General features: G+C 34.9%; 1 protein-coding gene across 1 annotated transcript in view; it reads right to left on the bottom strand.

Moving 5' to 3' along the window:
• The window catches only part of LOC106135538 (band 4.1-like protein 4), a 40,498-nt gene extending 19,412 nt beyond the window's left edge, over positions 1 to 21,086 (bottom strand). Inside the window, exons 1-4 of the mRNA XM_060947782.1 lie at positions 20,770 to 21,086; positions 8,255 to 8,368; positions 1,644 to 1,748; positions 725 to 846 (exon numbers count right to left, since the gene is read on the bottom strand). Coding sequence (XP_060803765.1) covers positions 725 to 846; positions 1,644 to 1,748; positions 8,255 to 8,341 — 314 coding nt within the window. The 5' untranslated portion in view covers positions 8,342 to 8,368; positions 20,770 to 21,086. The remainder of the gene's footprint in view (positions 1 to 724; positions 847 to 1,643; positions 1,749 to 8,254; positions 8,369 to 20,769) is intronic.
• Positions 21,087 to 27,351: the final 6,265 nt, after the last annotated feature.

Here is a 27,351-nt window from a genome sequence, read left to right as displayed (position 1 = left end):
ACAGCGAAACCTTCCATTTTATGGTAACGAAAGGAACAAGATAACATATTTTTTTATACGAAATTGAAATGGAAATATAGATATACCTACAATCTTAATATTTATTCATAACGGCGAGAATATTAAAACAGATATACTTATACGTATCGACATATATTTGTTTGAAACTACACATCTCTATGTTTTATTTCTATGAAATATTATCATACATTACGTTACGCCGCACACGTGCTGTTAAGTTCGACAGACAAAGCTTTGATGTGGTTTTCACATCGCAATTAATATCCTATCCTACTATAAAATATGGATATGAAATCATTAATTTCATTCTCACATTTAGTTAGCGGTCGCGCTGAAATTCATTATTACTACTGTAATTACAGCATAGCAAATATTTTTCATGACATGAAAATTGTGCTTAATAATAATTTTACTTATTTACAAATAATGAGATGAACATGTTTCGTTTATTGAAACGAAAAGTCTGTTTTAACTTGTTTATTGCCATTAAAATTCATGGATCATCATAAAATTAATTGGTTACAGAAATCTTATTAGATTTCTATTGAAGATAGAAAACGAAAGTCTTTGTAAATCAGAACCGGTAATTAGTTATTTTTAACCGTAGCATTAGCATTTGGCTGTTTCACCTTTTAATTAAAGTTGATTTTTCTTATTATAAAAGTTGGAAGAATATAAGAAATAAAGTAATTCAAAATACTACCTTGTGATCTCCTCCAATAGTTTACAAGGATCAGCGGCGTAGAATTTGACTCCAAAGTAGAAGGTGTGAGGGTCGGAGCCACGAAGCTGCCGCCGCAGTCTCTTGCCAGCATCCAGCCAATGCTGTTCGAATTAAAATAAATTAATATATACTTGTGTTAAGTGACACTTACTCAACGATACTTTAATTTAATAAAAATGTTTAAAATCTAGTCCCTTTTTCTATCTCATCTTTACGTATCCCATTCGTACTTTCAGGGCGCCATGCTTGGGAGCTGGCGATCCGCTTATACCTAATCTAAAGTAGAAAGTTTTGGTAACGCCAGCGTTGTGAATTATACATTAAAATAATTTGTTTTCTAATCTTGTGCTTTGGTAGCCCATTTAGGAACGGGTTATGGATTTTGATAAATTATACATAATTTGAGAAATTTGATAAATTATACATAATTTGAGAAATTTAACAGAGTAAGTTCATTACTAATGACAATGTAATATTTTCATATGCTGTGTGCTCGGGTTCTCTACACGCATCATAAACTTTACAGCCTTAAAAATAAACAGAACAATACTATTCGTAACGACATTGCAATGATTGCAACTGGTTGGAATTCTAAAAAGTCATATATATTTTTTCCATTTGTCTCTAAGCTGCTATGACCAGAAGTACAAAGAGGTGTTGCTAGATGACTTTTTAAATTTATAGTTGGTACAAGAGGTCAGAGTCTCTTGGTGTAGAAACCCCACTGACTTGCCCAGACCAGGATGACAGTGAGTGTGTAACAAACGCCAAGGGGGAATATGATCCTTTATTTAAAAATTAAATAGGAATATTATGACGGAACTATTATATGAGCTAAGTAATTACTAAAGGTCTAGATGAATCCCTTGAAAATTATTTTATGATTTATAAAACTTACAGTTTGGTTATCCTGGTCCACATATCGCAGACCGAAATACGCCGTTTCCAGAAGGTCCAGATGTCTGAACACGACGTCCAGCAACGCCTGCCCAGTGTTGTTGTCCTGTTAGACATTGGCCTGTTAGTATTAGTCTAACTTGCTAAATATAAAATCGTACATAATCAAATTACTTGTTTTTTGTTGACAGAAATAATGTTCATGTTGTGTCCGACCTCATTGAAAAATATTCATCGTGGCATCTATCTTGACACAATATATTAGCGGTATAGTTAAGCAAAACTTTGATGGTTGCTTTATTATTTCATTGTCCTATAAATAAAATGTAATCGGATTTATTTTTATATATACATAATAATAATACACAAAAAAATTGGGTATATCCCTTTTAAGATTATTAGAGTGATAATCTGTATGTTGATCTTTCTCAATGTAATTTATCTCTGAAAAACCATTTTTCTCGACCTATACTGCTGGTGAAGCCATGTAAAGGTTTTTCAATAAAAACGTAACCCTAAAATATGATTCAAAAAAAGAAAGCAGTACAGAACCGAATAAATTAATATCCCACGGTATCGGCACGAGACTATCGCCAATTAGCATTTCTTGAAGCGAGGCTTTCCACAATTAGGGTGGTTTGCACGCGAGGCATTCACCAAGACCAGTAGTCGCAAGATTGTCTACTGGCATTGGCATTGGCACTGCCTGGCAGCATAATCACGGGTTACAGAAGCCATGGCTATAAATTAAAGAAAATGTGGAAAAACATCAATATTACTTTTAGCCCTCTCTCTCAGTGTTGTTTCCAATAAAAATGTTTGTTTGTTTGTAATATCTTTATTGCATAGAAATTTATAGTTATAAAAGAAATGTATTTTTAAGAAACATTAAATCACTTTAATTTCCACATATGTAGTTAATTTTTTCATTTAAAAATACAGTTAAAAAGTTACATACCTAATTACTTAAATTACACGAGATTTTACATACAAAAAAATATAAATTTGGAAAATAGATGAAACAGCGCATTTTTTTTTGACTCGGCTCTACAAAGCTCTTTCTATTTCTCATCCTCTATTCTGAGGAGGCTGACGATACGCATTACGAAATCTTTTTTTTACTTATATGTAGAGAACCCACTTTGAGACAACTCGTTTCTCCTATGTTACATACATATATCTACCCCATATTTATTTTATAGTGGATCCTTTGAGAGGTCTCACGCACGGACTCGCGTGATCTTCGTCCGCGTGACGTGGTAAACATAGGGAACATTTGGCAATTTGTGTTCTTGCGTGAGGCTTTATGATACGTTCAATTGAGATAATTTTACAATAAGTGTGATTACGATTTATATCTTTAGTACCTACGTTGAACGTACTTGTGCATAAATATAAGTATATATACTTCTCGTATTATTTAAAAAAATACTAATAATAATACATATTTGTCATTAGAACTTATAAAAAAATTAAATAAATATATACCTAACAATAAAAATTCTCTTGACTAGTGACCTAATAGTTGTAGATATGAAAATTATGTGAGAATAAAATAAATAACTACCATGCTTCAAATAAAATAAGTTTATTAATAAGCTTGCCTATAGGAGCCTCCCGTCGGCTGTGGGAAAATTGCGAAACAGTTCGTTGGGCTGAATAATAAATGATTTAATAACAGAGCCCGTTTGCTCCCAGCGTACGTTCAGCTCGAAAAATAACAAACGATTTTGAAATCCGGCGGCAGTTGATGTGATGTACCTGGGAGTGTAGCGAGCGCGCACGCAGACGCAGCCGCGGGCCATCCGCTGTGCACGCCATTGAAAAGTAACGAGCATACAGAAGAGTATTAAATATACGGGGTCATAGACAACGTAGGCGCCACACTCGATAGAAACCTTTATCATGATTCTGGATTGGGTAAATCAGGTTTCACATGAAGCGACTACCGTCTAACCTCCGCAACCTTAGCAGGTGAACCTAACCCATATTCGATCATGGTAAAAGCTGCACTAGATAAATATGCTTCTATGAGAAATGAGAAAAAGCTGGAATGGTTTTATTATTAATTACCGGGAACACATGGCACTATTTTATAGATATATTTCTAGACTCTCACTAATTTATGTTGACACGTACAATTCGCCCATATGTCTGTTTACCCTTTAACATATTACAATTTATTACCTGCGCTACATAAATCAATCTGCGAGAGACGTGGAATTATGTTTTGTGCAAATAATTTAGTACGAGATTGAAAGCAGGAAATTAATGTGTTTTGCTATGTTGCTTTGCCTTTCATCAAGTGGGTTAACAGTTTTTCTGATTAAAATATGGTTTTTTCCTTTAATGTAGCCACAATGTCAATGTGCGTTTGCATAGTACGGTAAGAAGTACCCTCTAAGAAGTCAACATAAAGGCTCTTTCAGAGGTGGCTACAAGTATATTATTCTAGGAGTGCCAATGGTGGTGGAAAGATTGAGAGAAACTACAGTCGCATAATTTTATTTACATATTTATACGCGATTTATAAATATGTAAATAAAATTATGAGTTGCTTAATAAGAAGTGTATTAAAATTTTATCTCTCGACGAACATTACTGGGTAATTGTTCACTTGACCCGTTTCCTGCAGCGTACAATAGAGACGTCATCAATAAAGGAGAACGAGGCACAAGGTGCACTTACGCAGTGGACCGTGAAATGCTGTCGAGTCAATTTGCCGCCGCGACAACACACAATGACCCCGCTCCTCCTGCCGCCGACACTAGGCTCGCTCCACAAATTGCTGTACAGTTCCTTGTCTTTTATAAAATAAATAGGGAAAGAGCGAGAGAGTTACAGACCCGAAGTTGATCAGTTTGCTTTAAACTAATCGTAACCTTATGACAATGAAATCATGATAAATAAAAATGCAACCAATTATTTTAAAAGATAATTGCTTGCATTTGAATTGAGTTAAAAAGCGTGATGTATAGGCTCAATCTTATTTTATTCCACCGAAGATTAAATAACCTAACTTTAAATATATTTTCATTAGGCAATATCCCTACTGGTATCCATCGTAAAAAGTGTCAAATCTGTACTCGTTTTATTTTGAATCCACTATTTGAACCAAATAAAATAGCGCAAAGGCGGCAGACAATTTGACCGTTGCAAAACGCTGGTGCATTGTGTAGATTGTTCAGCTATTTCAGTTCAGCAACGAACCGAGCTTTTCTGTCAGTAATAATAATTGACGATTGAATGTCCGATAATTTATTCATATGTTATTATAATCATCATACTGTTAATTGCATTGAACCAAAACACTGGCCAACAAGTACTTAATCACATTGTAGAGATCGATAATATACTAGTTAATTTTGATAACGTTATATCAGTTTATTTGTAAAAATTTCATCTAATTTTATTAGCCTTTGTTAAAAAAATATTATACCAGCAGCGCTCCGCTTTGGTTATTTTCCATTCCCATGGGAAATTCATTCTCTTCTATGCGGGGTGCGATTAGTTTACATAAGAAACCCGAAATATCAAATCTCTAGACCCATCGATTTGAGCAATGCCTTTATTAATAAATGTTATAAAAAATGGATTTCAAAAATTTAAGCTTATGTTAAATTTTTAATAACCTTTGTTCAAAGTTGAATGTTACTACAAAATGAATGTTAGTTTGCGTTTTGGGCATTTATCCAAGCCAACTCCGCGGTGAGATCATTCATCCGTCTCTATAATCTTCCATAATAAAGGCAATAAGACCAAGAAGCGCAAAAGTTCAGACAATTACAGACTCAACCGTACCTTGAAATCTGAGATCGAATATAGCTGATCAATATTGAAGAATGTTCAAGTTATTGTGGTCATTCTACGGAGTTTACAGAGTTTGTTTATGAAAATTTAAGAAAACTAGATGTATATATAAAAAAATTCAGTTTCCTAAATAATTTTAAATTAGGACAAAAGGAAGAAATTGTGCTTTTTATCTCTTTAATTATTGGGATTTCTCTGATATTGACCGAGCATGGTGATGGTGATTGTAAAACAAATTGTTCTTACAGATAAAGGGTTTGTGTGGTTCCCGGCAGTGCCGTGTGGTTCCCGGCACTATTACAAAAAAGAATAGGACCACTCCATCTCTTTCCCATGGATGTCGTAAAAGGCGACTGAGGGATAGGCTTATAAACTTAGGATTTTTTTTTTAGGCGAAGGGCTAGCAACCTGTCACTATTTGAATCTCGGTTCTATCATTGAGCCAAATAGCTGAATGTGGCCATTCAGTCTTTTCAAGACTGTTGGCTCTGTCTACCCCGCAAGGGATATAGACGTGATCATATGTATGTATGTATGTAAAGGGTTTAACAGAATATAATAAAAATAAATCACGATGTTTTAGTGCTGCGGGAAAAGAAAAGTTGTCGCTGAACCCGTTTAAGACAAATGTCCCTTTATGATAGAAAACTGTAAGGGTCGGCGATTTATCTGAGATATCCATACAATTTAGAGAAAACGTCGAACTCTCGCCGCTTCCACTTTACCCAAATTGGATGATTTTAGCCCAATATATCTTGGGAATTTGTTTGAAGAACAAGTTGGGGTCTTCATACACGTTGAACAAAAGCATTTCTGGGATAAATTCCTCCGTTGTTTACGGTTATGAGGCAAGCTTGCGTAAGTATTATATGAATAACTGGAGTTACTTCGAAGCTGGTAGTCTTACGTTTCCAAGTTAGCGGGTATATGTGACATAATAGCGGTGGTTGTGAACTCTCCAAAGATCATTATTCTTTCAAATCATGGTTTGTTACTATGCAAAAAGGGGGATTTGAAAAGTTCTTATAGGAATTTATGTTTGCGAGCAAACTAAAATAAAATATAATAATAATCTGTTGCTATCTTTCATGCCATCAAACTATAAAATATTTTTTTCATAAAAGTTACACATAATTATCAGATAAAAGTTCTTTAAAAATAAAAGGAATGTTCTTTTGATTGCTTATATTAAATTCATTAATGTTACATTTTTAGTAATGAAATATCCTTTGATTAATATTTAATCACAATGCATGGATTTGCAATGTAATGAACTATTACGGAAATTTTGTTCGTAAGGTAAAATGGTTGGAATTTACACCGCCCTATGAACCCTTAAAAGGGTTACCTGGGAATTCGTCTTCTGCCTCGACCCACACACACATACTGTTAAGATAGAACGTGTAAGTAAATGTTTCGTGGCCCACGTGAAACTTATAGGTACTGTATATTTCAGTAAGTACAGTCACCGGCAAAGAAACAATACAGCCTGTTCTTGCAAACTAAAACCATCCGATCAAGTATCTACAGGGGAATGTTCCTACGATGCAAAGGTAAAGTATACTGGGAACGCAATCTAATATACGTGTACGTGTACGCAGGTACTAGTGATGACACGTGCGAGGATTTGACGACAGACGGAGTCGCGTGGCCAAACATAGTCCGTATGCTCAAAATAACTAGAGCCCAGAAACTTTTTTTTTAACTTGGTTAAATAATTTATCCTATAACTACTTTTTATGAACTTAACTAATTTTTATTATTATATTTCTAATTCTTTTCTTATATATGTCATGATTCGTGGTGAGTGACTATAACGCAAGTATTACGCATAAGTATATTCGGAGTTGTACCTGTAAATCTCTATAATTTGTGTCACGAGGCACTCTCACATTCACCACGCGGCGACAATGCCAGCCAAATAGAATTTAATATTCATAGAGCCGACGTACGATTCAGTGAATTCATCCGCACCTTGGACCCGGGCCTCGCATATAAAAGACCTTCTTCCTTGAGCCCCTGGGTGTGCTTCAAATAATTCGTTGTGGAATAGCTGCACTTCAAATGTGAGGGACGGAAAAAGAAAAAAATCCCGTTGTTTTATAGATACAAGAAAATTGAAAAATGCTATCGCAGTCCGCCGGGACGCGGACGCGCCGCACGTCGTCGATTTTCCAAATAATCCCTCGCCGATATCGGCCACAAGAAGGGATTCCAAGTTATATTGAAAATTACCTATAAGTAGTTGTTTGTAAACGGAATTAAGGGTTTCCGGGAAAGAAGGCCCATGACTTTCATGTTATATAAATAATTCAGGAAAATATTTGATAAAAATTGGATTTTATTCTCATGGGATGCTTTTACACATGTGACTGTAGGTGAAATAATTATGTCTAGCTTTAATAATGAATTATACCTATTGCATTGTGTTCTTACTGTTGCTTTGTTTTCGTTGTTTCATTGAAGCTGTGCCGGTATTCTGGTGATTGTTATGTTAATTGTTATTTAGCCGAATAAGAACATACCCAGTTAATTGGAAATACTATGCAATATTTGTCCTATTCATATTCCTTTACCTTATCTAAAGCATTGTTTATTTTAACTAAAAAATAGAGTAATCTTAATCCCTCAAGACCTACTCTTCATGTTTGTTATTATTTCAGTAAATTTAATTTTAATATTTTATCTTTAAAATATTAGTGGACAAGCAAATAAGTAAATATCATTGATACTTCCTGAACTAGTTTCTTTATAAATGCATCTACCAAAGAACTCTATTAAATCAGAACAGATGAAACATACCTGAATTTCATGCAGTAGCTCTCGCTCGTCCAGCAACACCACGCGGCAGGCCAGCGTGCGCGGCGCGGGGCACAGGCATTCCAACATAATGCCCAGCGGCGCTCCCCAGACCTTCTGCAATACAACCGACCTGTTATTATTACCCTTCATTCAAAGATCATTCTTAAAAAAATGTTCCCACGATCAGTGTGAAGTTTTGGAACTCGAGTGGTTAAGATTAGATTGGTCACATGGCTAAAACATTATGTGTATTCATATTTTAATGAGTTACTCCTTGTTATAAGTCCGTAATATGCAAGTAATTGTAATATCTGGTGTTTTCCCCTTTTAATGTTACTGACTAACCAAAAAAAATTAAAATCTTAATCATGTTTATATTCGTGTTTTCTTAAAGGGAGAAAATTTATAATAAACATTTATAAGAGCAGTTAAAAACTTTATTGTGTACTATCCAAATATTTGAACGTGTTCCGAGAGAAATGCAGACTTGCAATATTCTACTCATGAAGCAGAAGTTGTTTGAAGTCAATTATGGAGTTATTTGCAGCCAGACTCAATAGTGAAATCACCAAAGGGTTGGTCGAAACCAAATATATCCTCGTTAAAAGTTAGTCTGGGAGGTAGCGGGCGAAACGGAGGGTCTGTTTTAACAATTTCATTTTAATTAGTCGCGACCTGTGGGCTCTGCCGGTTTGATTTGTTTTTTTTTTTTAATAAACTATAAATAAACTCAGCCAAAGCGGTCAACTTGTTGACAAACTTGTAACATGCGAAAAAGTTTTGTTAAGTTAGAAATAAAATATCTATGAATGCATGCAACCAACAATTAATATTTTATGATTAATTAACATTCATCTGGTCAGCGCGAAATAATTTGGCGACTTTTGATTTTTGTTGCAGTACAATCTAGTGTCCATCCCAGCAAAATTTGTTTGCCCGCATCATATAAGAATTCCGAAAAGGGGCCAAGACTTTAAAAAACTTTTTAATATGCCCATGACATGACAAAGGATCAAGTAAAGAAACGCTGTGATAAAAAAAGAGAGTCAAATGTGTAAGTAATAAGCGTTAAGCCAGACAGGCCAACAATTTATTGTTCATTTCACTTCCAAACAAACAAATATTGTAAAAAATAACGATAATTGTTTCCGCAAGAAGTGCTTTCGCCAAATAACTGCCACTTTACTTTTACTGACTTATTCCAGCAAGTTAGCGTTATAGTAACGCTCTGAAATACAATGGACGTTCAAAACATAACGCACATTTATTTGTAGATATTAAAATAGCCAGTTGCATTATCTTATTAACCATGCAATCAATATAAACTACGCGCTTGTCTGTGTCACCGGAGGTCTCCGGTTCAAATCTCAGCCAGGGCATGATAACAAAAGTACGTTTTCTGATTGGTTTGGGGCTAAGATGATTATCTATATAGTATTTATTCTTGTATGTATATCTTCTTGTATGCGATAGCCTAGCAACCTGTCACTATCTGAATTTCAATTCTCTTTTAAACTTCAGCCTTATTAAGACTGTTGGCTCTGTCTACCACAAGCTCTGTCGCAAGTGATATAGATGTAAATATATGTATGTATGTTTATAGCTTTGGGTAGATGATTTTCTAATGCCAGGATCGCGGAAATAATTAATTCGTGTCCACTATTACTTAACCTTACATTGAAATTAGTGGACATGCTCACTTCTATTTTGTTCTCATGAGATAAAAGAATTACCTGACCTTGGTATTCATCTACCTACTACCCTATACGTAGTCAAGATATTTTAATACGTTATTACTTTAAATCTATTATCTATACTAATACAGATTATACGAGCGCTAAATAAAAAAAAACGAAAATGTATCGTAACACCACAAATGTAGCACATCACGAAACTTCTAATAGACAAACTAAGAACTTTGGGGAGCAAACAACAGACACGGCAATACGAGCCATTAATCCGAACGATCCCGACAGAGATTAGTGCTCCCGCTATTGACCACCTCTCCCGGGTCCTCCCCTCACGTAGAAAACATTTTCCCGCCATTGTCTGAACAGGAAGCAAAAAGAGGATCCGCGATTGACATCGTGGCTCGACGAGGCGACGCACCGCGGCCCTCGAATCTCACTCGCTGGGAATTTCCCCTTTGTTTGTTTGACGGTGCACGCGAGGAGAGATAGCATCTTTTATCTATCATTTAGGACAAGAAATATGAATTCATAATCCTAACTCTTCCGAACAAATTCTCTTCCGTAAAAATATCAAAAATTATATCTTACAATTCACAAGCATTATGCCTTCTAGGAAAAGTGCATTGATGGTATAATCAATGACTTTCCTTTTATACGACGGTTTAATTGGTAGGCGAGCTAGAGTAAGCTTCAATTTGAAATTGTTGTTAAGATATGTATGAGGTAATGTACATATTAAAATAGAATATATAAAATAAATCGAATTCTCAGAAAATATTACGTGTAAACTTATTTCAAAAATGATCTCTCTATTCTTTTTGTTGCTGTTATAACTTGTTTCCAGATACAGTAATGCATCAAGTCTGCTCACAATACAACATCGGTTCACATTAACAGGGATCAGTTAACCACTCATATTCTCACGTATGTCATTTCCCATGAGTAGTTAGTAAAGAACCGTTTACAGGCAGCAGACTCGCTTCTTTCAGAAATATATTTCAGAATACATGCAACAATATTAATTTTATGTATATAATGTTTACAGTGTTGTGAAATGAACTTTTACTACATACAAAAGTACGTTCTGAAAATGTTATCTTCTAATCTTTAATTTTAAATCTATTTATTATAATTTACAAGCGACCCGCCCCAGCTTCGCACGGGTATAAATATAAAACTTCCTTGGAAAACTCTCTTTCTAACATTTTAAACAGGAACAAAGTCAATATATGCCTTAGGCATAGTGGTAGTAATGATGACGATGATTTTAATTTATAATATAGATTTTTTTTAATAGAGTATTTCAACTTTTGTCCGTACAATAAAATTTTATGCCCAGCAAAATAATATGCATACACTGAAAGCTGTACAAAATCGATAGCGATTCAATAAAGATCACAAACTTATACGAGACATAGCTGATCGTTTTGAACTTGCGAGCTTCGGTCACAAAGAGTTCCCTGACCATTTGATGACTCAACAAACTAACTTCTCGAGTCGAGTTTAAGAACTATAATAAACATCTAAATCACACATCTAATTTGAGTTGTCTAGTAACAGTTATAACTATACTTATATAAAAATTTCAACGATGAAGAAATGCTTTATTGTAACCACAGTTGGCCGTTCGTGGAAAAGCTGACAGCTCCACAATTACTGCGTCTCTGGAAGCTGTTAGCTTGTTTTACTCTTCCATTTGAGTTCAAATGTAATTTGGTGAATCATAGCTGGCAAACAACCGGTTTGCAATCAGACTGATTTCAATCATAATAAAGATGAGGAGATATTTATAATTGCAACGTCAGATTTTGTAGTTGTTTTTTATTTTCTATTTGGATTTTTCGTAAAATTTAGTTATTAATAAGTTTCATAACAGAAAAATTTTAAACAGTCAGACATTGCAAATTTATTGCTTGTTTAGAAAAAAAACCTCGTACTATACTGTGTTTTACAATACAACGTATGAATTTTAAGAAGCGACATCAAATACAGTAAGGAATACGTCACCCCTAAACAGAGTACAAACATATGTACATACATACAAACATACTACAAAACTATTTCTTAGATGACAAACAATTCATACATTCGTTATTACACTTTTTTATTGGTGGCCATTCAATATGATAGAACAACAGAGTGTTGAGCGGACGCCGGCGCATGCCTACACGCACGTAAACGCGCATACTGATCGCAAGCTTGGTGAGTCCAACACTCTCCTATTACTGACGAGTAACATAATAGGGAAAATATTTACGTTGATAATTGAAGCACGTACTTGATATTTTTCTTTGCAAGCAAAGAGTAATCAAAAGAAAATAAAGTACATTTACTTCATTGACGGCCACTGTGGCGCAGCGGTAGTGCGCTTGTCTGTGTCACCGGAGGTCCCGGGTTCGAATCCCGGCCAGGGCATGATGAGAAACGAACTTTCTCTGATTGGCCTGGGTCTTGGATGTTTATCTATATACATATTTATTATAAAATATAGTATCGTTGAGTTAGTATCTCGTAACACAAGTTTCGAACTTACATCGAGGCTAACTCAATCTGTGTAATTTGTCCCGTAAGTAAGTAAGTAAGTAAGTATTTGATTTGGTATAGATGGTAAAGTTGCAACCAATCAGTCTTTGGAATATTTAAAAGACTAGTTTTAATTTTTCTATTGTTAAATCACCCATATTCAAATCTGGAATTATACTGGACATTTTGGTTAAACCATTATAAATAGCTAAATAATGGCAAATTTTCTCACTTTATGCATGGTTGACATATGTACGAAATAGTTCAATATTTTTATATGAAAATTCATCAAGTATTAAAAATGCTTTTGATAAATATTAAATGGAGGCTTGTTATTCAAAAACGCGTTATATGATGTCAGCTACACAATAGAGAGGTCTGTGAAATAGCCGCGTACGACACAGAAGGTATATCAATATGCCTGTTTGACTAACGGCTCGTGAATATTTCATACGACCGGCTGCGTGAATGGACGACTTTGTAGCATTGCAACTATAGATCCACACTTTATAAAGTGAAAATATTTTTTTATTTAGTTTCGTAAGTTAATTGCATTTCACCATTCTAAGGGTGTGCAAATAACATACACGTATTAAAAAAGCAATATTCCACTTAGAAAAAGTCATCGTAGTTTAGTTATACATACTACTTTCATGGCGCAGCAAGCTGTCACTGAATCTCTAAATTCCAATATTAAACCACCCTACTAAATGTGACCAACGGTCTTATGACAATTGGCTCTGTCAACCCCGTAGTCGTTATATTACTCATATTTCGTTTACGTATAAAAAATATGGCTGCAGAAATAATATTATTACTTATATGTCTGATAGTCTTCAGAACTGTCATAAAGAAATGTTAAGTAAATTTATACGAAGTTGACAGTGGTATTATTTTGAAAAGCATTAATGCTAGTTTACTTTCAATTTATTAACGATAAGGTTAATTAAATCTAGACACGTTTTAAACGTTTTACGATTCGTTTCCTATCAAAGTCAAATGACCCAACACGAATTTTATTCGACTATAACTCGCACGCACGCACTAAGCATGAATTTATATACGTCGACACAACTGTGGCAAAAAGTTCTATAGTGAGTACAGATTGATTTTAGAGGTCGTATCATATCTGAGCGGACGGAGGTCATAAAGTTGCTCAACAGAAGTCGTACTTCACTTGTCGGGCGATAAACCGACGAAACTCTCACAAAAGCTGTATATATGTAACCCCGATAAATCTATTATCAAGTCTACCAAACTACACTGATATCTCCACAGGTAAGGCTACGGAAACGACTCCCGTTCTGCGGTTTAACTTCGTTGTTTGCTACGACCGTCAACATTGATTGAATTCACATCGTAACTTTCCACAAAATAAATATGGAAAGAAACATCATCCGTCTGTGTGTTTTCATATTTCAAGTACTCACAAAACGCGGAGTGTATTTTATTTTCTTCGAATAAAGTTAACAGATGACTTGGACCCAAGTGGTAGCTTGGAATGGAGCCAAAAAGCCGAGTTGCGAATTGCTTGCGAATGACATATTATAGTCGACTATCAAGTAAATGTATGTCGAACATAGCTAAACTGTAAAATGCTTTGTGAATTTAAAAAGTCTTCGTTTAGTTTTCTGTTGGTTAAGTTCTCTTGTTTCTCAGCTATAATGATCATTGCAGATTACGGAATACTGAATGCCTTCGTGATAATCGGTTGAGTCAAGATAATCTGTTCAACTTTCGAGCATTCGATCGCAACGAAGTAGTTAGTCCTGTTCTTTTTTCGAAATTAGTAGTTACATTTATTATTATGAGTAATTTCTTGAGTCTCAAATTATGGCAGGTAGCCCGCGGCGAGCCGCAACCGTCGGTCTCGATGTAAGGCTCACCTCCGCTCCACTCATCCGAGCCCCGCCCACAGTTTAACATTTTTCTACTTGCCTGTGTATTAATACTAGTTCCCTGTATTGTTTAAAATCTGGAGTAGTAATTATGAGTTCATTATAATTTCGACTTAGCCGATCCAATCTCGAGGCTCTATTGTATCCAATTTGAATTCCAATAGGTCAGTCACATCCATCTATTTATAGAGGTTGGATTATTATAAAATGATGGAGAAATTAAGACTCTGCAACTCGTTACATCTACCAGCTATCTACAATCAATTAAAGTTGGACAAGTTGATTTTTAATTCAGGGCACTTAAAGAGAGCACCTTTCGCTCGTTCGTTTTAGCGGAAACCGTATGAAAGAGGAGAGCTTGCTACTTTTTATCACTAATAGCGGTGTTAATTAAAAAGTTGCAGTTATCCGTAAGGTTTCTCGGCTGCTCTCGGTCCAGGATGTGGTCACGCAAATGAATTTGCACCTGTGAAAGTTATAATTTTACTTCCTGTGACTTTAAAATAAATCTCCATTATGGTGATTTGATTTTGAAATTTATATAAAATTTGAATTTTTGCTTTTGAAGCTACGCTTTTTTAGTGTTTATTCTAATTTTTATTTTTTCTAGACTTTGAAAGCGTTTCCAAAAATACTTAAGTACCTTTTACATAAAGCGTAAGTAAAAGTTGTTAGAATTCGGAATAATATGAGTCTATAATTTCTCTCAGTAGTCTTTCCCTAACCCTACGGGAAAGAGGCGTGGTTATACCTAAGTAAGTATGTATAATTTAGATTTCTATGAAAATCTTGGTATGGGTGTTCTATGTCATCTGACTACAATGAGGTGTTATTTAATAGAATTTTAATGTGATATCGCGCTGCAGTAGTGCATTGGACGATCCTGTGTGACGAACACTGTTCTCCCAGGCGGCATTTAGTATGAAGATTAGTGTCCCCAAAAGTACGTTTAGTTGTGGTTCCTATGTGGTCGTCATATAAGTAGAGGTATGTACGGTTAGTTAGGCTTTGCTATTTGGTATGCCAAGTATGTGTGAATAAGGAAAATCTGAAAAATTTATATTATTTACATGTTATTTACAGCCAAAATTGAGTTTCGTATTGAGAAACATTGCGTTGCTAATATAAAAGAACTTACACACAAGGACTTTAGACAAAGCTGAGCACACAGATGCTAAATTGTGTACTTTAAGAACTTTTCTATACAATTATATTACAGAACAAGTAGTCTAGCAAGCGAGCACAAAGAACGTCTTGGAAGCGAGACTAACTACCTACTAACTTGAACTAATAGAAAAGCGAAGTGGAAAGTTGCAGCTTATCTTCCCTTATTCATTACACCTGGTACATCCTGCGAATATTCTGAAAGTTCTCCGTATAAAGCTATATAAGTATATAAAATGTAAGTTATATGTAGTTAGTTACACGTCGTAGTATATTCACGATTAACATATCCGTCAGCGTTCCACCTGAGCTGGGGCAAGAGCAACTAACGAAGAACCCCTCTAAAACTTTGTTTTACGTTAGCACCGCACTCGCTTTGTGAATTAAAAGCGGCGCTCCTTTCGCACTAAAACACCCCTTAATAAAGAAGACCGTGATGTTTACATATAAACAATCTTGACATCTACTTATAGGCCTACAATTTGACCCTAGCTCACGTTCCATTATTGTGTTGTTTATTAAATTTACTGACATATTTTCTTTGTAAAAGTGAAATTTTTTAAACATTACTTGAAATTTTTAAAAATTAGAGTGATTAAGTCTTCACATTTTATTGCTAAATCCAGATAGCTTTTTATCGTAAATTAGTGAGTATGTGGCAGCTGGTGATTTAAAAGATATACTTATTTGATAATATTATTATACCTTCTCATAAAGCTTTATCGCTATATTCTCACTAGTTCATGCATGCTCGCTTCACAGTTTCCGCGATACTCACCCGCATAACGAGAGGTTAAATTAAATAACAACCAAAGTTTGAGAATCCCCAGAGTCTCAAGTGCCGTAGCGTGAAGCGATCGAACCATATTAGTTCCATTCTATTCCAAGTTCCTGACCACAAACTGCTCGTGACTGGCTATCGAGTCGCCAAGACCCTCAGCATGTTACTCCTTGACAACTTTCTCGAGCAAAATAATTTATACAGAATATTGGCGAAGTTTACAGATCCTGTTTTGCAAGCAATATTAAGTATTCACCTTATTTTGCATTTTAAAGCGTGTTGACTTAATTACATTTAATATTATGATTTTTACTGTATTAAATTTTTTATAAAGTTTCTTACGTACGGAAGTAGTTGTTGCCGTCATGATTTTTTGTTAAATAGCTTTTTTAGTCTTTTGTAATTTTTGTGAGCAATTGTACTTACCCCTACTTATAAATCTTCCTGTTTTAAGGGTTGGCTGAAAGTGATCCCACTTAGTGATAACCCAGCTTTCGTGCTGTTTTTGCTCTTTTTGTACAATAAAATATTTTCATATCTACATTCTTTGCATCATATTATACTTTCCTTGCCTTATTTTTTTCATATCAGATAAAATTATGGAATGGCCTAAGCTACTATATCTTCTACTAGTTGTCTGGTTTGAATGAGTTATTTCGTAATACGTCTTTTTTCATCAATGAGATAATATTAGTCTCTTACTACAACTATTAGGTAGTATTTATATTGATTTTTCTTATACGGTTAAAACAGAATAATCTTTACAAAGAGTATTCTTCTTCCTTCTGGCATTAGTCTGGGTTACATCCTCCTCCACTCTAGAGAAAAACCGTACAAAGAGTATATTGATGAATATTTTTCATTTAACATCAAATTACTAAATTCGAATACATACTCCATATGGGCGACTATTGAACCTGCAGCGCGCTTTGATGGACACGATTCAATCTGGTAATCGGAAATGGGCATTGTGCAACAAAGGCTCCATTGTCCAGTGCCCGACCGCGCGCCCGCGCCGCGTCCGCGAATATTCATGATCATTCATGACTGGTGTTGCTGAACTAGCGATAATTTGACTATATATAGTTATAGAAAAACCAACCCCAGGACCCGAATCTCAGGGGCAAGGGGAGCAACAAGCTACCTTAAAAGATAAGAGAGAGAGAGTTTCGAAAGTTTGACAATCGATAGATGAGCTTAGAAAATAGATCTATCGATAGATAGTAGGCATAGATAGTATAAAACCATGATGGCAATTAAACAAGTGATAATATCGAAAGTACCTATTGCTATGCAATATTAAATATACAAACGACACTATAGGAACTGAGAAAACCATTCTAGATGATGGTTCTAAAGGAAAGAAATAGTATTGTATTTGACTACTGTTATTTTACTTCAAACTATCGATAACGACACTATCAAATGGCTATCGATAGTTAGCAGGTAGCAACACTATTTATGATAGTCACGGTATACATACGTATAGTTCACTCCCCATACATGTACATAAGTACATGAACCAGTATGTCCTATTTGCCACAACGGACACAATCCGGACTACCTCAAATATCGTAATAGGATGGCGAATGGATGATGACATCAGTAAACAATGAACGGGTGAGTTTATAAAAGCAAATCAGCCAATAGTCGAAAGATACACGAAATGACTAATAATCCCGTGTCAGGAGAGAAGGGAAACATTGATATTAGGACAGGTTTCTTCAAGCTAAAAGGTTGACAGCCTTGTTTAGCTATACCTAACAAACTTCCATAAAATTAAGAAATGTATATTCCATTATTGAACAGAGACAAGGGTCAAGAAAAAAAAGTGAAACGCGAGATATGACTACAGCGCAGGTGTACTACTTTTTCGTAGAGAGTCTGATATTTGAATATTTATAATAAGAAAAGTTGTTATTCTGTTATGAATAACCCAGTTTGAGCTAACCTAGCCAAAAAGGCGTATTTATACATCTGCAGATATCACCAATCTTTAATTTGTGACTGTGATAAAATTGTATTTAAGCAATGACATATTAACAATAAAACCGAGTAAATAATCATTTTTATGAAAATGGTTAATTTATTAGTCACAAGATATGTTAACATTATCGCATTAGTGAAAATAACAATGTCATTGGGAACGTAAAATATAGAATTATTTTGCCTACTATGCCTTGTTTTACTTAAGCTAATCTTCCTAAACCTATCAATGACTTTGTAGCCATAGGATTGTGCTGCTACACACAAATAGACATTAATTCACTAATGTTTATGCAGTGGCAGAGCCAAGTGCATTCTAAGACTGGTTTATGGCAATGGTAAGCAAATTTATTTACGAGCAAAATCAGAAGCTCTTATAATTGGTAAACTTTAAAGTAATAAAAAATGAGGACTTGCATCTACGTCCTATTTTGTAAGCTACCGATCAAAATATAATTTTAAAGTAATTAATAACACAATAGTTATTCCAGAATTTCTAGCTACAGCCACTTACTACACCTAATATTTGACCCTTACTATCTTGTCAAAAGCCCTCCACAACCAATATCTGTCGGGATTCTTGTATTATATGAAGCACTTTAGAGACTCAAAATATCTTCACAAAGTGGGGACAAAAGAACCAGGAGCGCCTCGAGTGGGTGGTCCTATGAGTGGACCGAGATTTACAAATTCTATCGGGGACAAGAGGCCACTTGACCCTCCTGCCTTAACGTGCCCTACCGACTTTCTAATCAAAACTCTGATTTGATGTGACTTACCCTTAGATTAATTGCTACGGTCTTGAGAAAAATAAAATAATGGAGCATTAAAATGAAGCCCGTAATTTTTTATTATACAATTTATTTGTTAAGAAATTATTCTATGTAAGGAGGTACCTATGAGTAGGTACTTTTAGTCTAGCTTAAGGAAGAAAACTGAAACACAAAGGAAAGCTAATAAATGAGATCGGTTTGGTTATCTTTGACAGAACCAGATCGAAAAGAAGAAAGATGGCAGTCTCCGGAGACCTGCAAACGAAAAGTTCCTTTCTTATTGGAATCCTGTATGTATTACTTGAGGAAGTGGTGTCTAAAAACATTTCGATTTATAATGGAAATTTAAAATGGCAGAAATATTATATTAAGTAATTTATTTAATATCACTGATATAGAATTCGTGATATTAAATAGTGTGTGTTGCCGTGTGGCTCCCGGCACCAATACAAAAAAGAATAGGACTACTCCATATCTTTCCCATGGATATCGTAAAAGGCGACTAAGGGATAGGCTTACAAACTTGGGATTCTTTTTTAGGCGATGGGCTAGCAACCTGTCACTAGTTGAATCTCAATTCTATCGTTAAGCCAAATAGCTGAACGTGGCCATTCAGTCTTCAAGACTGTTGGCTCTGTCTACCCCGCAAGGGATATAGACGTGACGATATGTATGTATGTATATAGAATTCGCAATATGTCTAAGCAGGTGGCATATTTAATATCACAATAATAAAACAGTACCTAGTCGTACCTTAAAATAGTGTTGTTTTTGTTGTTATAATTATTTTTGCATAAACATAAAGCCCAGTTCGGTTTAGTGAAACGCAACTCCGCATATTTTTTTTTTCTTTCTTTAGCTTTAGTAGCCATTTATTTAGTAGAATTAGGAATTTAGCCCTAAATACGGCTCAAGTAAACAACAAATCATGTCCGTCATTGGTAGGTACATCTAAATGTAATAAAAATAAGATCTCAAAGATTAAGAAAGTCCGTAATGGGATTGGTGTTCCGCAAAGAAATAAAATTAGATTATTGCTAAGGTGAGGTAATTGTCAGTGCTATTGGATGCACGCTGACTGCGGCCACCGTGGGGGCATTCAACTCGACGACTGGGCTCTGGCCTCGGCTCCGCGAACCTACAAACACTACCCAGAATTAAATCATTCTGGTTCATTTTGAAATCGATTGTGGAAAATTTTATCACCAGAAACGTAATAACCATATTTTTTTTGGAGAATAATAGAAGTTCCTTCTGGAAGTTATTGTTAAACTCTCAAATCACATTTCTGACTAGAATCTAGTTACCAATCAGGAGAATGCCTAAGAAGAAGAAAATAAAGAATCCCTACTGCCAATATAAACTCCATAAAAATGCTAAGAATAAAGTCGAATTGGACAAACAGGTCAAGTGAAGCTTCCATGAGCCAAATTATGGAACATTTGTATGCAAGAGCACTGCGAAGTAGTTGTTAAGGATTTTCTAGACAATGACATGAATGAGTGAATAATAAGTCAATATAAAAAACGAGTTAATTTTAAAGCTAGTCTTTTACAGAACATGACAGATCAAATTGTAGAACTAACACAAAGGTATCATTATGTATCAGCGTTCATCATCAGTCACACTTCAGCACACATAAAAATTACTTTCCCAGGTAAAGATAATAATTTTAAAAGTTGTTAAAATATAAACTCACTTAAGTAGAAAATTCAGCTAGTACGTCTCACGTAAAGTCAAGGCAAGTGAAATCCGTGCGGGATTTGTGTACATCATAAGTAAAGATTATTCTGCACTTAAATCGTACTTGACAACATGACTGTCAAAGCCGGTATTTTTTAAATCACTTCACGTCACTTCCGAGTTCACATAATCATGTTTTAAACTAGTTTTAACTCAAGTTTCGTAAGTTAAATACGCGTTGTGAGCACAACAAGTGTTATAAACAAGGGTGTTTCGCGAGTTGCAAGTTAACCGCGGGGGCGTCGTCGAGACACCTGTCCCTGTGGCAGTGCAAACATGTCTCTACTGAAGCCGACCGGCCGGCGGCGGCTGCTTGCTGGTCCCGCGTCCACGGCCAGCTCACCAATAAACCATTCAGTTCCATGTATAACTCTCTAAAACACCTTCCATTGCGGCTTTGTCTAACTGATATCATACAATCTTTCTCAAAAACAAGCAATGTACAGCATCGTTACTGTTTCAGTCGCCATCAAAGTTTATTTAAGCTGCGCTTAATCTGCGTGGGAGGGAAAAGCTCTCTCGTGGCTTGCGCGTTTCAAAACTTCAGTGGCGCCAGCTCTTGGTTTGATTAAGAAGCAAGGCACAGCGCCATCTAAGGGGATAGTGAGTACTTATTTCATGATCTAAGCAAGTAGCTCAGAAACTGAACCCACTTAGCTTCACAAAAAGCGTGTCATGTTTTAGTTCATTTGCAAATAAGTATACAGATAGAGCCACACGTATGAGCAGACTATGTCAACTAGATAGTATAACTTTGCATAGCGCGGGATATGTATATTAGATATGTAAAAGTTGCAGTCAACCAGATCAATGTTGGTGATTTTGAAGAAACGGATCTTCTCAGTTAAGCCGTCAAAACCAGTTAGGTTTGTTGTTTAGTCTTATCCCAAAGATAAAAAGGCCTAATCAACCGACTATATTATTGTCAACTACCGACACATTATTGTCAATTTTATTTCGACTCATAAACAGAAAAATCAGAAAACTTTTATTATTCGGATTTCTATTATCAACAAGCATTAATCACTAGGATTAAAGCACTTATGACTACTATTAACTAAATAATGCCCATAATCAACGACGGTTGATGGGCTATTATATTTATACCTACAGGTATACATACAGTAATATGCCATCATGACTCATGTACTCAGTATGATAGTTTATTTGTATTCATGTTGTCAAGCCCTAACTCGGACTGTCATGATTATGACTCATTGTAGTCTTATATGAATACCTTAACGTTGAAAGCATTTAATTTGTAAGTTATTATCATTAAGCCAAATAGCTGAACGTGGCCATTCAGTCTTTTCAAGACTGTTGGCTCTGTCTACCCCGCAAGGGATATAGACGTGATCATATGTATGTATGTATGTATTATCAATATCCTGATGGTAAAGTTATATTTCAAGATTTGTGGAAGAAATAAATGGTACCTAATATTTAGTAATTTCTTGGGTAGGTTGAAATCAGGTTGGTTCTTTAAAGCCAATTAAAAGCTGATTTAAAATATTCACGTCAAAATATAAAGTTCACTTACATGCTTGTTTCAATGCAAACTTCACAGCACGAAAAATATTCACGTCAAAATATAAAGTTCACTTACATGCTTGTTTCAATGCAAACTTCACAGCACGAAAAATATTCACGTCAAAATATAAAGTTCACTTACATGCTTGTTTCAATGCAAACTTCACAGCACGAAAAATATTCACGTCAAAATATAAAGTTCACTTACATGCTTGTTTCAATGCAAACTTCACAGCACGAAAAATATTCACGTCAAAATATAAAGTTCACTTACATGCTTGTTTCAATGCAAACTTCACAGCACGAAAAATATTCACGTCAAAATATAAAGTTCACTTACATGCTTGTTTCAATGCAAACTTCACAGCACGAAAAATATTCACGTCAAAATATAAAGTTCACTTACATGCTTGTTTCAATGCAAACTTCACAGCACGAAAAATATTCACGTCAAAATATAAAGTTCACTTACATGCTTGTTTCAATGCAAACTTCACAGCACGAAAAATATTCACGTCAAAATATAAAGTTCACTTACATGCTTGTTTCAATGCAAACTTCACAGCACGAAAAAAATGCGAACGATTAAAGAGTAAAATTTTGTGATAAGGTGAATTAAGAATTCAGATTTATGATGCATCTCACTGCTGAAGCTCAGAAAAAGTATGCATTTGACTTACTGTGAAAGTTAAGTCTTAAGAAACTACATTCCTCGTATGAAGGATATTTATATAAGTGAACTGTGTTCATTAACCAAACAAATAAATATAATTCAAGAGGTCAAATGTTTTTTATTTGAGTAGTTTTTATTTCTATTTTGGGCTTTAGAATTCTTATGAAGAAAATAATCGCTAAAGTTAATACCAACATTATTTAGTCTTTGTATTCAAAAGAAAAAAAGATTTAAGAACTTTAATTTTCATAAGGTCGGTCGTAGCAGGATTCGTAGGCTTCGTAGCAATTAAGCGCAAAATTTCAACACCTAAACGTTGAATGTCAAAACACTATTACGACTTCTTTTGCTTTTGAAATGTTTTCTTTTCACTTATAATTGCCGTGTCTTTTGTACACATATTAGCATGTGTAGCAAATAATGTTGCGCAAGTCGTTGTAACAGTTGAAGAGGAAAGCATGTAAGAACAATATAAGTATGTAACATCCTTTCTGGTCCAGAAACTGCGTCCGTCCTAGATGTGCGTGGTCCGAGCTAATAGTGAAAGCTAGCCATTGTTGTAGTGACATAGTCCCTAATAGAGCAACACAATGGCGGCAAGCAGAAACCCTAATGACTGTGATGTAAAGACATAAATGGAAAAGATTAGATATAATTATAAGGTTTTAGTAAATGTCTACTGCCTTCAGAAATTAATTTTATGACGAACAATAAGAGTATTAAATTTATAGCAATCTTGATATGACCTTGAAAATGAAAAAAAGTAATGCTGTACTACTAATACTTCCGTCGTATGTACTTACTTACGTATTTTTCAACCATAAATGTTCAATAATACTTACATGGATAAGAAGTTAAAAAAGTGTTACAACATTGTCTGTGACATTTATTTATTTATTTAAACTTTATTGCACAAAAACAAAAAATGTACAAAAGGCGGACTTAATGCCGTTTGGCATTCTCTACCAGTCAACCAGTTGACCAAACAGAAAAAACTTTAAGTTGGTGGTGCGATAAAGTGCACATGCATACTGACAAAATACATACATTACAAAAAGAAAATGCGTAAATACATACAAGATATATATACATAATATACACTATAAATACATATTATTATACATACATAAAATATATAATTAGGATATATAATTAGGATGACCCATCATTAATCTGCCGAAGAAAGAACCCCTTCACAGCATGTTTGAACGCAGAGCGACTAGGAGCTCTCCTAATCATTTCAGGAAGAGCATTCCAGAGCCTTATAGCCTGAACCTGGAAAGATTTCTCCAAAAAAGTAGACCGGAACAGAGGAGTACGCAGAGTCAGGTTGTCTGAAGAGCGAAGAGAACGGGAATGGGTGGAACTCAGAAGCGGGAATTTAGATTTTAAGTAAAGAGGAGAGTGAGCATCATTGAGTAGAGAGTACAAAAAACAAAGAATTCTGGCTTTACGACGTTCAGGAATAGGAAGCCATGATAACTGCGAACGAAAAGAAGAAATATGATCGTATTTACGGATATTAAAAATAAAGCGAATACAGTTGTTGGCTAATCTGTCGAGTTTAATGAGAAGGACTTGAGTAAGATCGCAGTAACACACGTCGGCATAATCAATAGTAGGAATGACTAAAGATTGGACGAGGGAGATTTTGGTTCTCAGAGGAAGGAAGTTCTTTAGTCTATAAAGAGAACGAAGCATACCAGTTACTTTACGGCAGACCTCAGTGACGTGAGGAACCCAACTAAAAGTTGAATCGATCTGCAGTCCAAGGTCTTTTACGCTGGGGCAGTAAGGGATCGTAACATCATTAAATTTAACGGGATTGATAGCCTCGAAATTAATACCTATTACAAATTTGCCGGGAGCTTCCTATAATTATAGCCTGGCATTTACCCGGGTTTACAACTACTTCGTACTTAGTCGACCAGTCTGCAATAATGCTAAGACATTGTGATATCATATATGATATTTGATCGATTGATATCCATTTGCACGTCAAATAACGGTTGTATGACGCTTCAACGGTTGCATGCGCCGGAGTGGAACTGATAACAAATTAATAAAAGCACAAATCCGGATAACATAAAAACAATTTAAAAACTTATACGGTAGACTATTTTAGCTTCTTATTATATATACCTAATATCACCGATGTTAATTTATTCTAGTTTATTAATCATCTTAAGAAGAACGTCAAATAAAAGCTTAAAAACTGTAAGCCACTCGCGCAACCATTGCATTCAGTTTCTGAGGAATCCAGGACCCTTATTAAAGTCTTCTCCAAACCAAAAAGAGCTGGGATGGTGCGCCTGAAGAGTACCCAGACGTCTCCACTCAAAAGGAATAAAACTATCCTGGGATGCTAAAAAATTAAATAAATTTATGGTTTAAATATTCGTGAATCTGCGTCAGTCATAGCATGCCTCTCAAAATAAAAAAAGCTGTACCCATCTATAGTCTGGTTAATTTATAAATGAGCGAGCGCAGAGCGCAGGTGGTTCCCATGCAGAAACCGTACACCATTGTCGAGGCTGATCGGTGCCGCTTCTCACCACGTCAATTACATGACGACCTTGATTTTAATCCCATAATTTCAAATTTTTTACCGGCTTTTAATGTTTTCACTAATCGTTATGTTCAATTGTTTGCAAATTGGGAAGCATTTTGGAAAGTTCTCGTATATAATACCTACTACCAGCTTTTTCTCAAGGCTATGGTAAATAAGCAAAATCTACCAATACCAGGGTCTTGTTAATTATGACTATCAGAAAACCAAAATCTACAGAAAAATACTAAATAACTCAGTAATATAAACGTTATATTATGTAAGAAGTATAAGCTAAAATTGCTTGTCCTTGTCTTTAATCAAAAGCTTGTTACTAGCTGATATTTGTAAATTAAATTAAAGGTAAAATAAGCAAAATAGATAAGCCCTTTACAGCTACCATAAATCCATATGTAAAAACTATGTCAAATAAAATATAGATGATTCTCATCGTAAATTAAAATTGGACATAAACAACCTTTATAATTTCTTTCACTTTTGCTTCATTGAGATAACTTTCTCTTCAATTAAGGGGCAAGTGGGGTCAATATGTAAAGTTATGCCAGTGTGTTGATGTAGGGCCCTTCTGTTGTATGATGAAAACATGATTCTCAATAAATATTTCCATTACTCAGATCACCAAATGTTTGTAAATCTCTCTCTTTGGAATGTGTTACGATACTTGAGTTAGTTAGTACACACAATGTTTTTTCTTCGCTACAAGATCAGCAGATACATACATTTCCCCAGATCTCTTTATCTATGGGAAAGAGATGAAGTGGCTTTATTTAAATTGCCCGGAACCACACGGCGCATTACTTAGGTAAAACCACACGAATATCCATTGTATAAGTACATGAGTACGAGACCATAAATTAGTCAGCCCCAACACAGGCAGGCACGTCAACGCACTTCAGAAACAATGCGAAAAACACACGTGATGCAAAATTGTACACCCTCCTTCACACGGTAGTACTTACAAGTACATGTTACTCGTAACCACTCCGCCACCGGTAATGGAAAAGTTTTGTTTTTACCGCTCGAATACCAAACCCTCTTTTTAATAGCAAAACTAAGGTGTTTTAACTAGCCTTTGTCCGCAGTGTTGCTCGCGTGAGCTCTAATTATATCTTACTAAAAACTTTTTGTAGAACATAATACTACCTACTTAGGTACTACTACTTACTTAAGTAGGAAGTCTTTTTGGGGTACCTATGGAACCAATGTAAAAAATTGAAAATATTCAAAACAATAACTTATGAAGTTTAGAGTTTAAAACATAAAATTAAAGAAGTATGTAAAAATTTAATAAGTTACATGCAGTTAATTTTCTTTAATAATTTTAGTTTATTCTCATATAACCATTCTTTCAGCTGATATCAAACATTAAACATACTCAATGACATACTTTACACAGATTAGGTACTCTTTTATCAACTCTTTTTTACACTTTTTCGTCGTTGAATCTAGGTATTAAATTAGCTGGATTTGATCAAGGCAACCCGGATTTCCAAGAATGATATCATCTAGATAGATGCGGTTCGCTGATCTTAATACGACCGTGGGATTTTACGCCTTTTCCAACAATCTCTCGTTCAATTGTGTATTCTATTATTTATGTGTAGGTACATTGCAGACGAGTAAATTTTTCTCTCCACCGAGTCACATTTTTGATAATACCATAAGTGCTAAGCTCTGGTTATTAATTATTTGCTAAATTATGTACCTATGCTTAAGGTTCCAAATATACAATTTAGTCAAAAGGTCGTTATACAATAACAAAATGT

This window comes from Amyelois transitella, chromosome 3 (assembly GCF_032362555.1).
Source record: "Amyelois transitella isolate CPQ chromosome 3, ilAmyTran1.1, whole genome shotgun sequence".
NCBI lineage: Eukaryota > Metazoa > Arthropoda > Insecta > Lepidoptera > Pyralidae > Amyelois > Amyelois transitella.
Note: the sequence above shows the minus strand (reverse complement) of the source record. Positions and strands in the feature narration are given on the sequence as shown.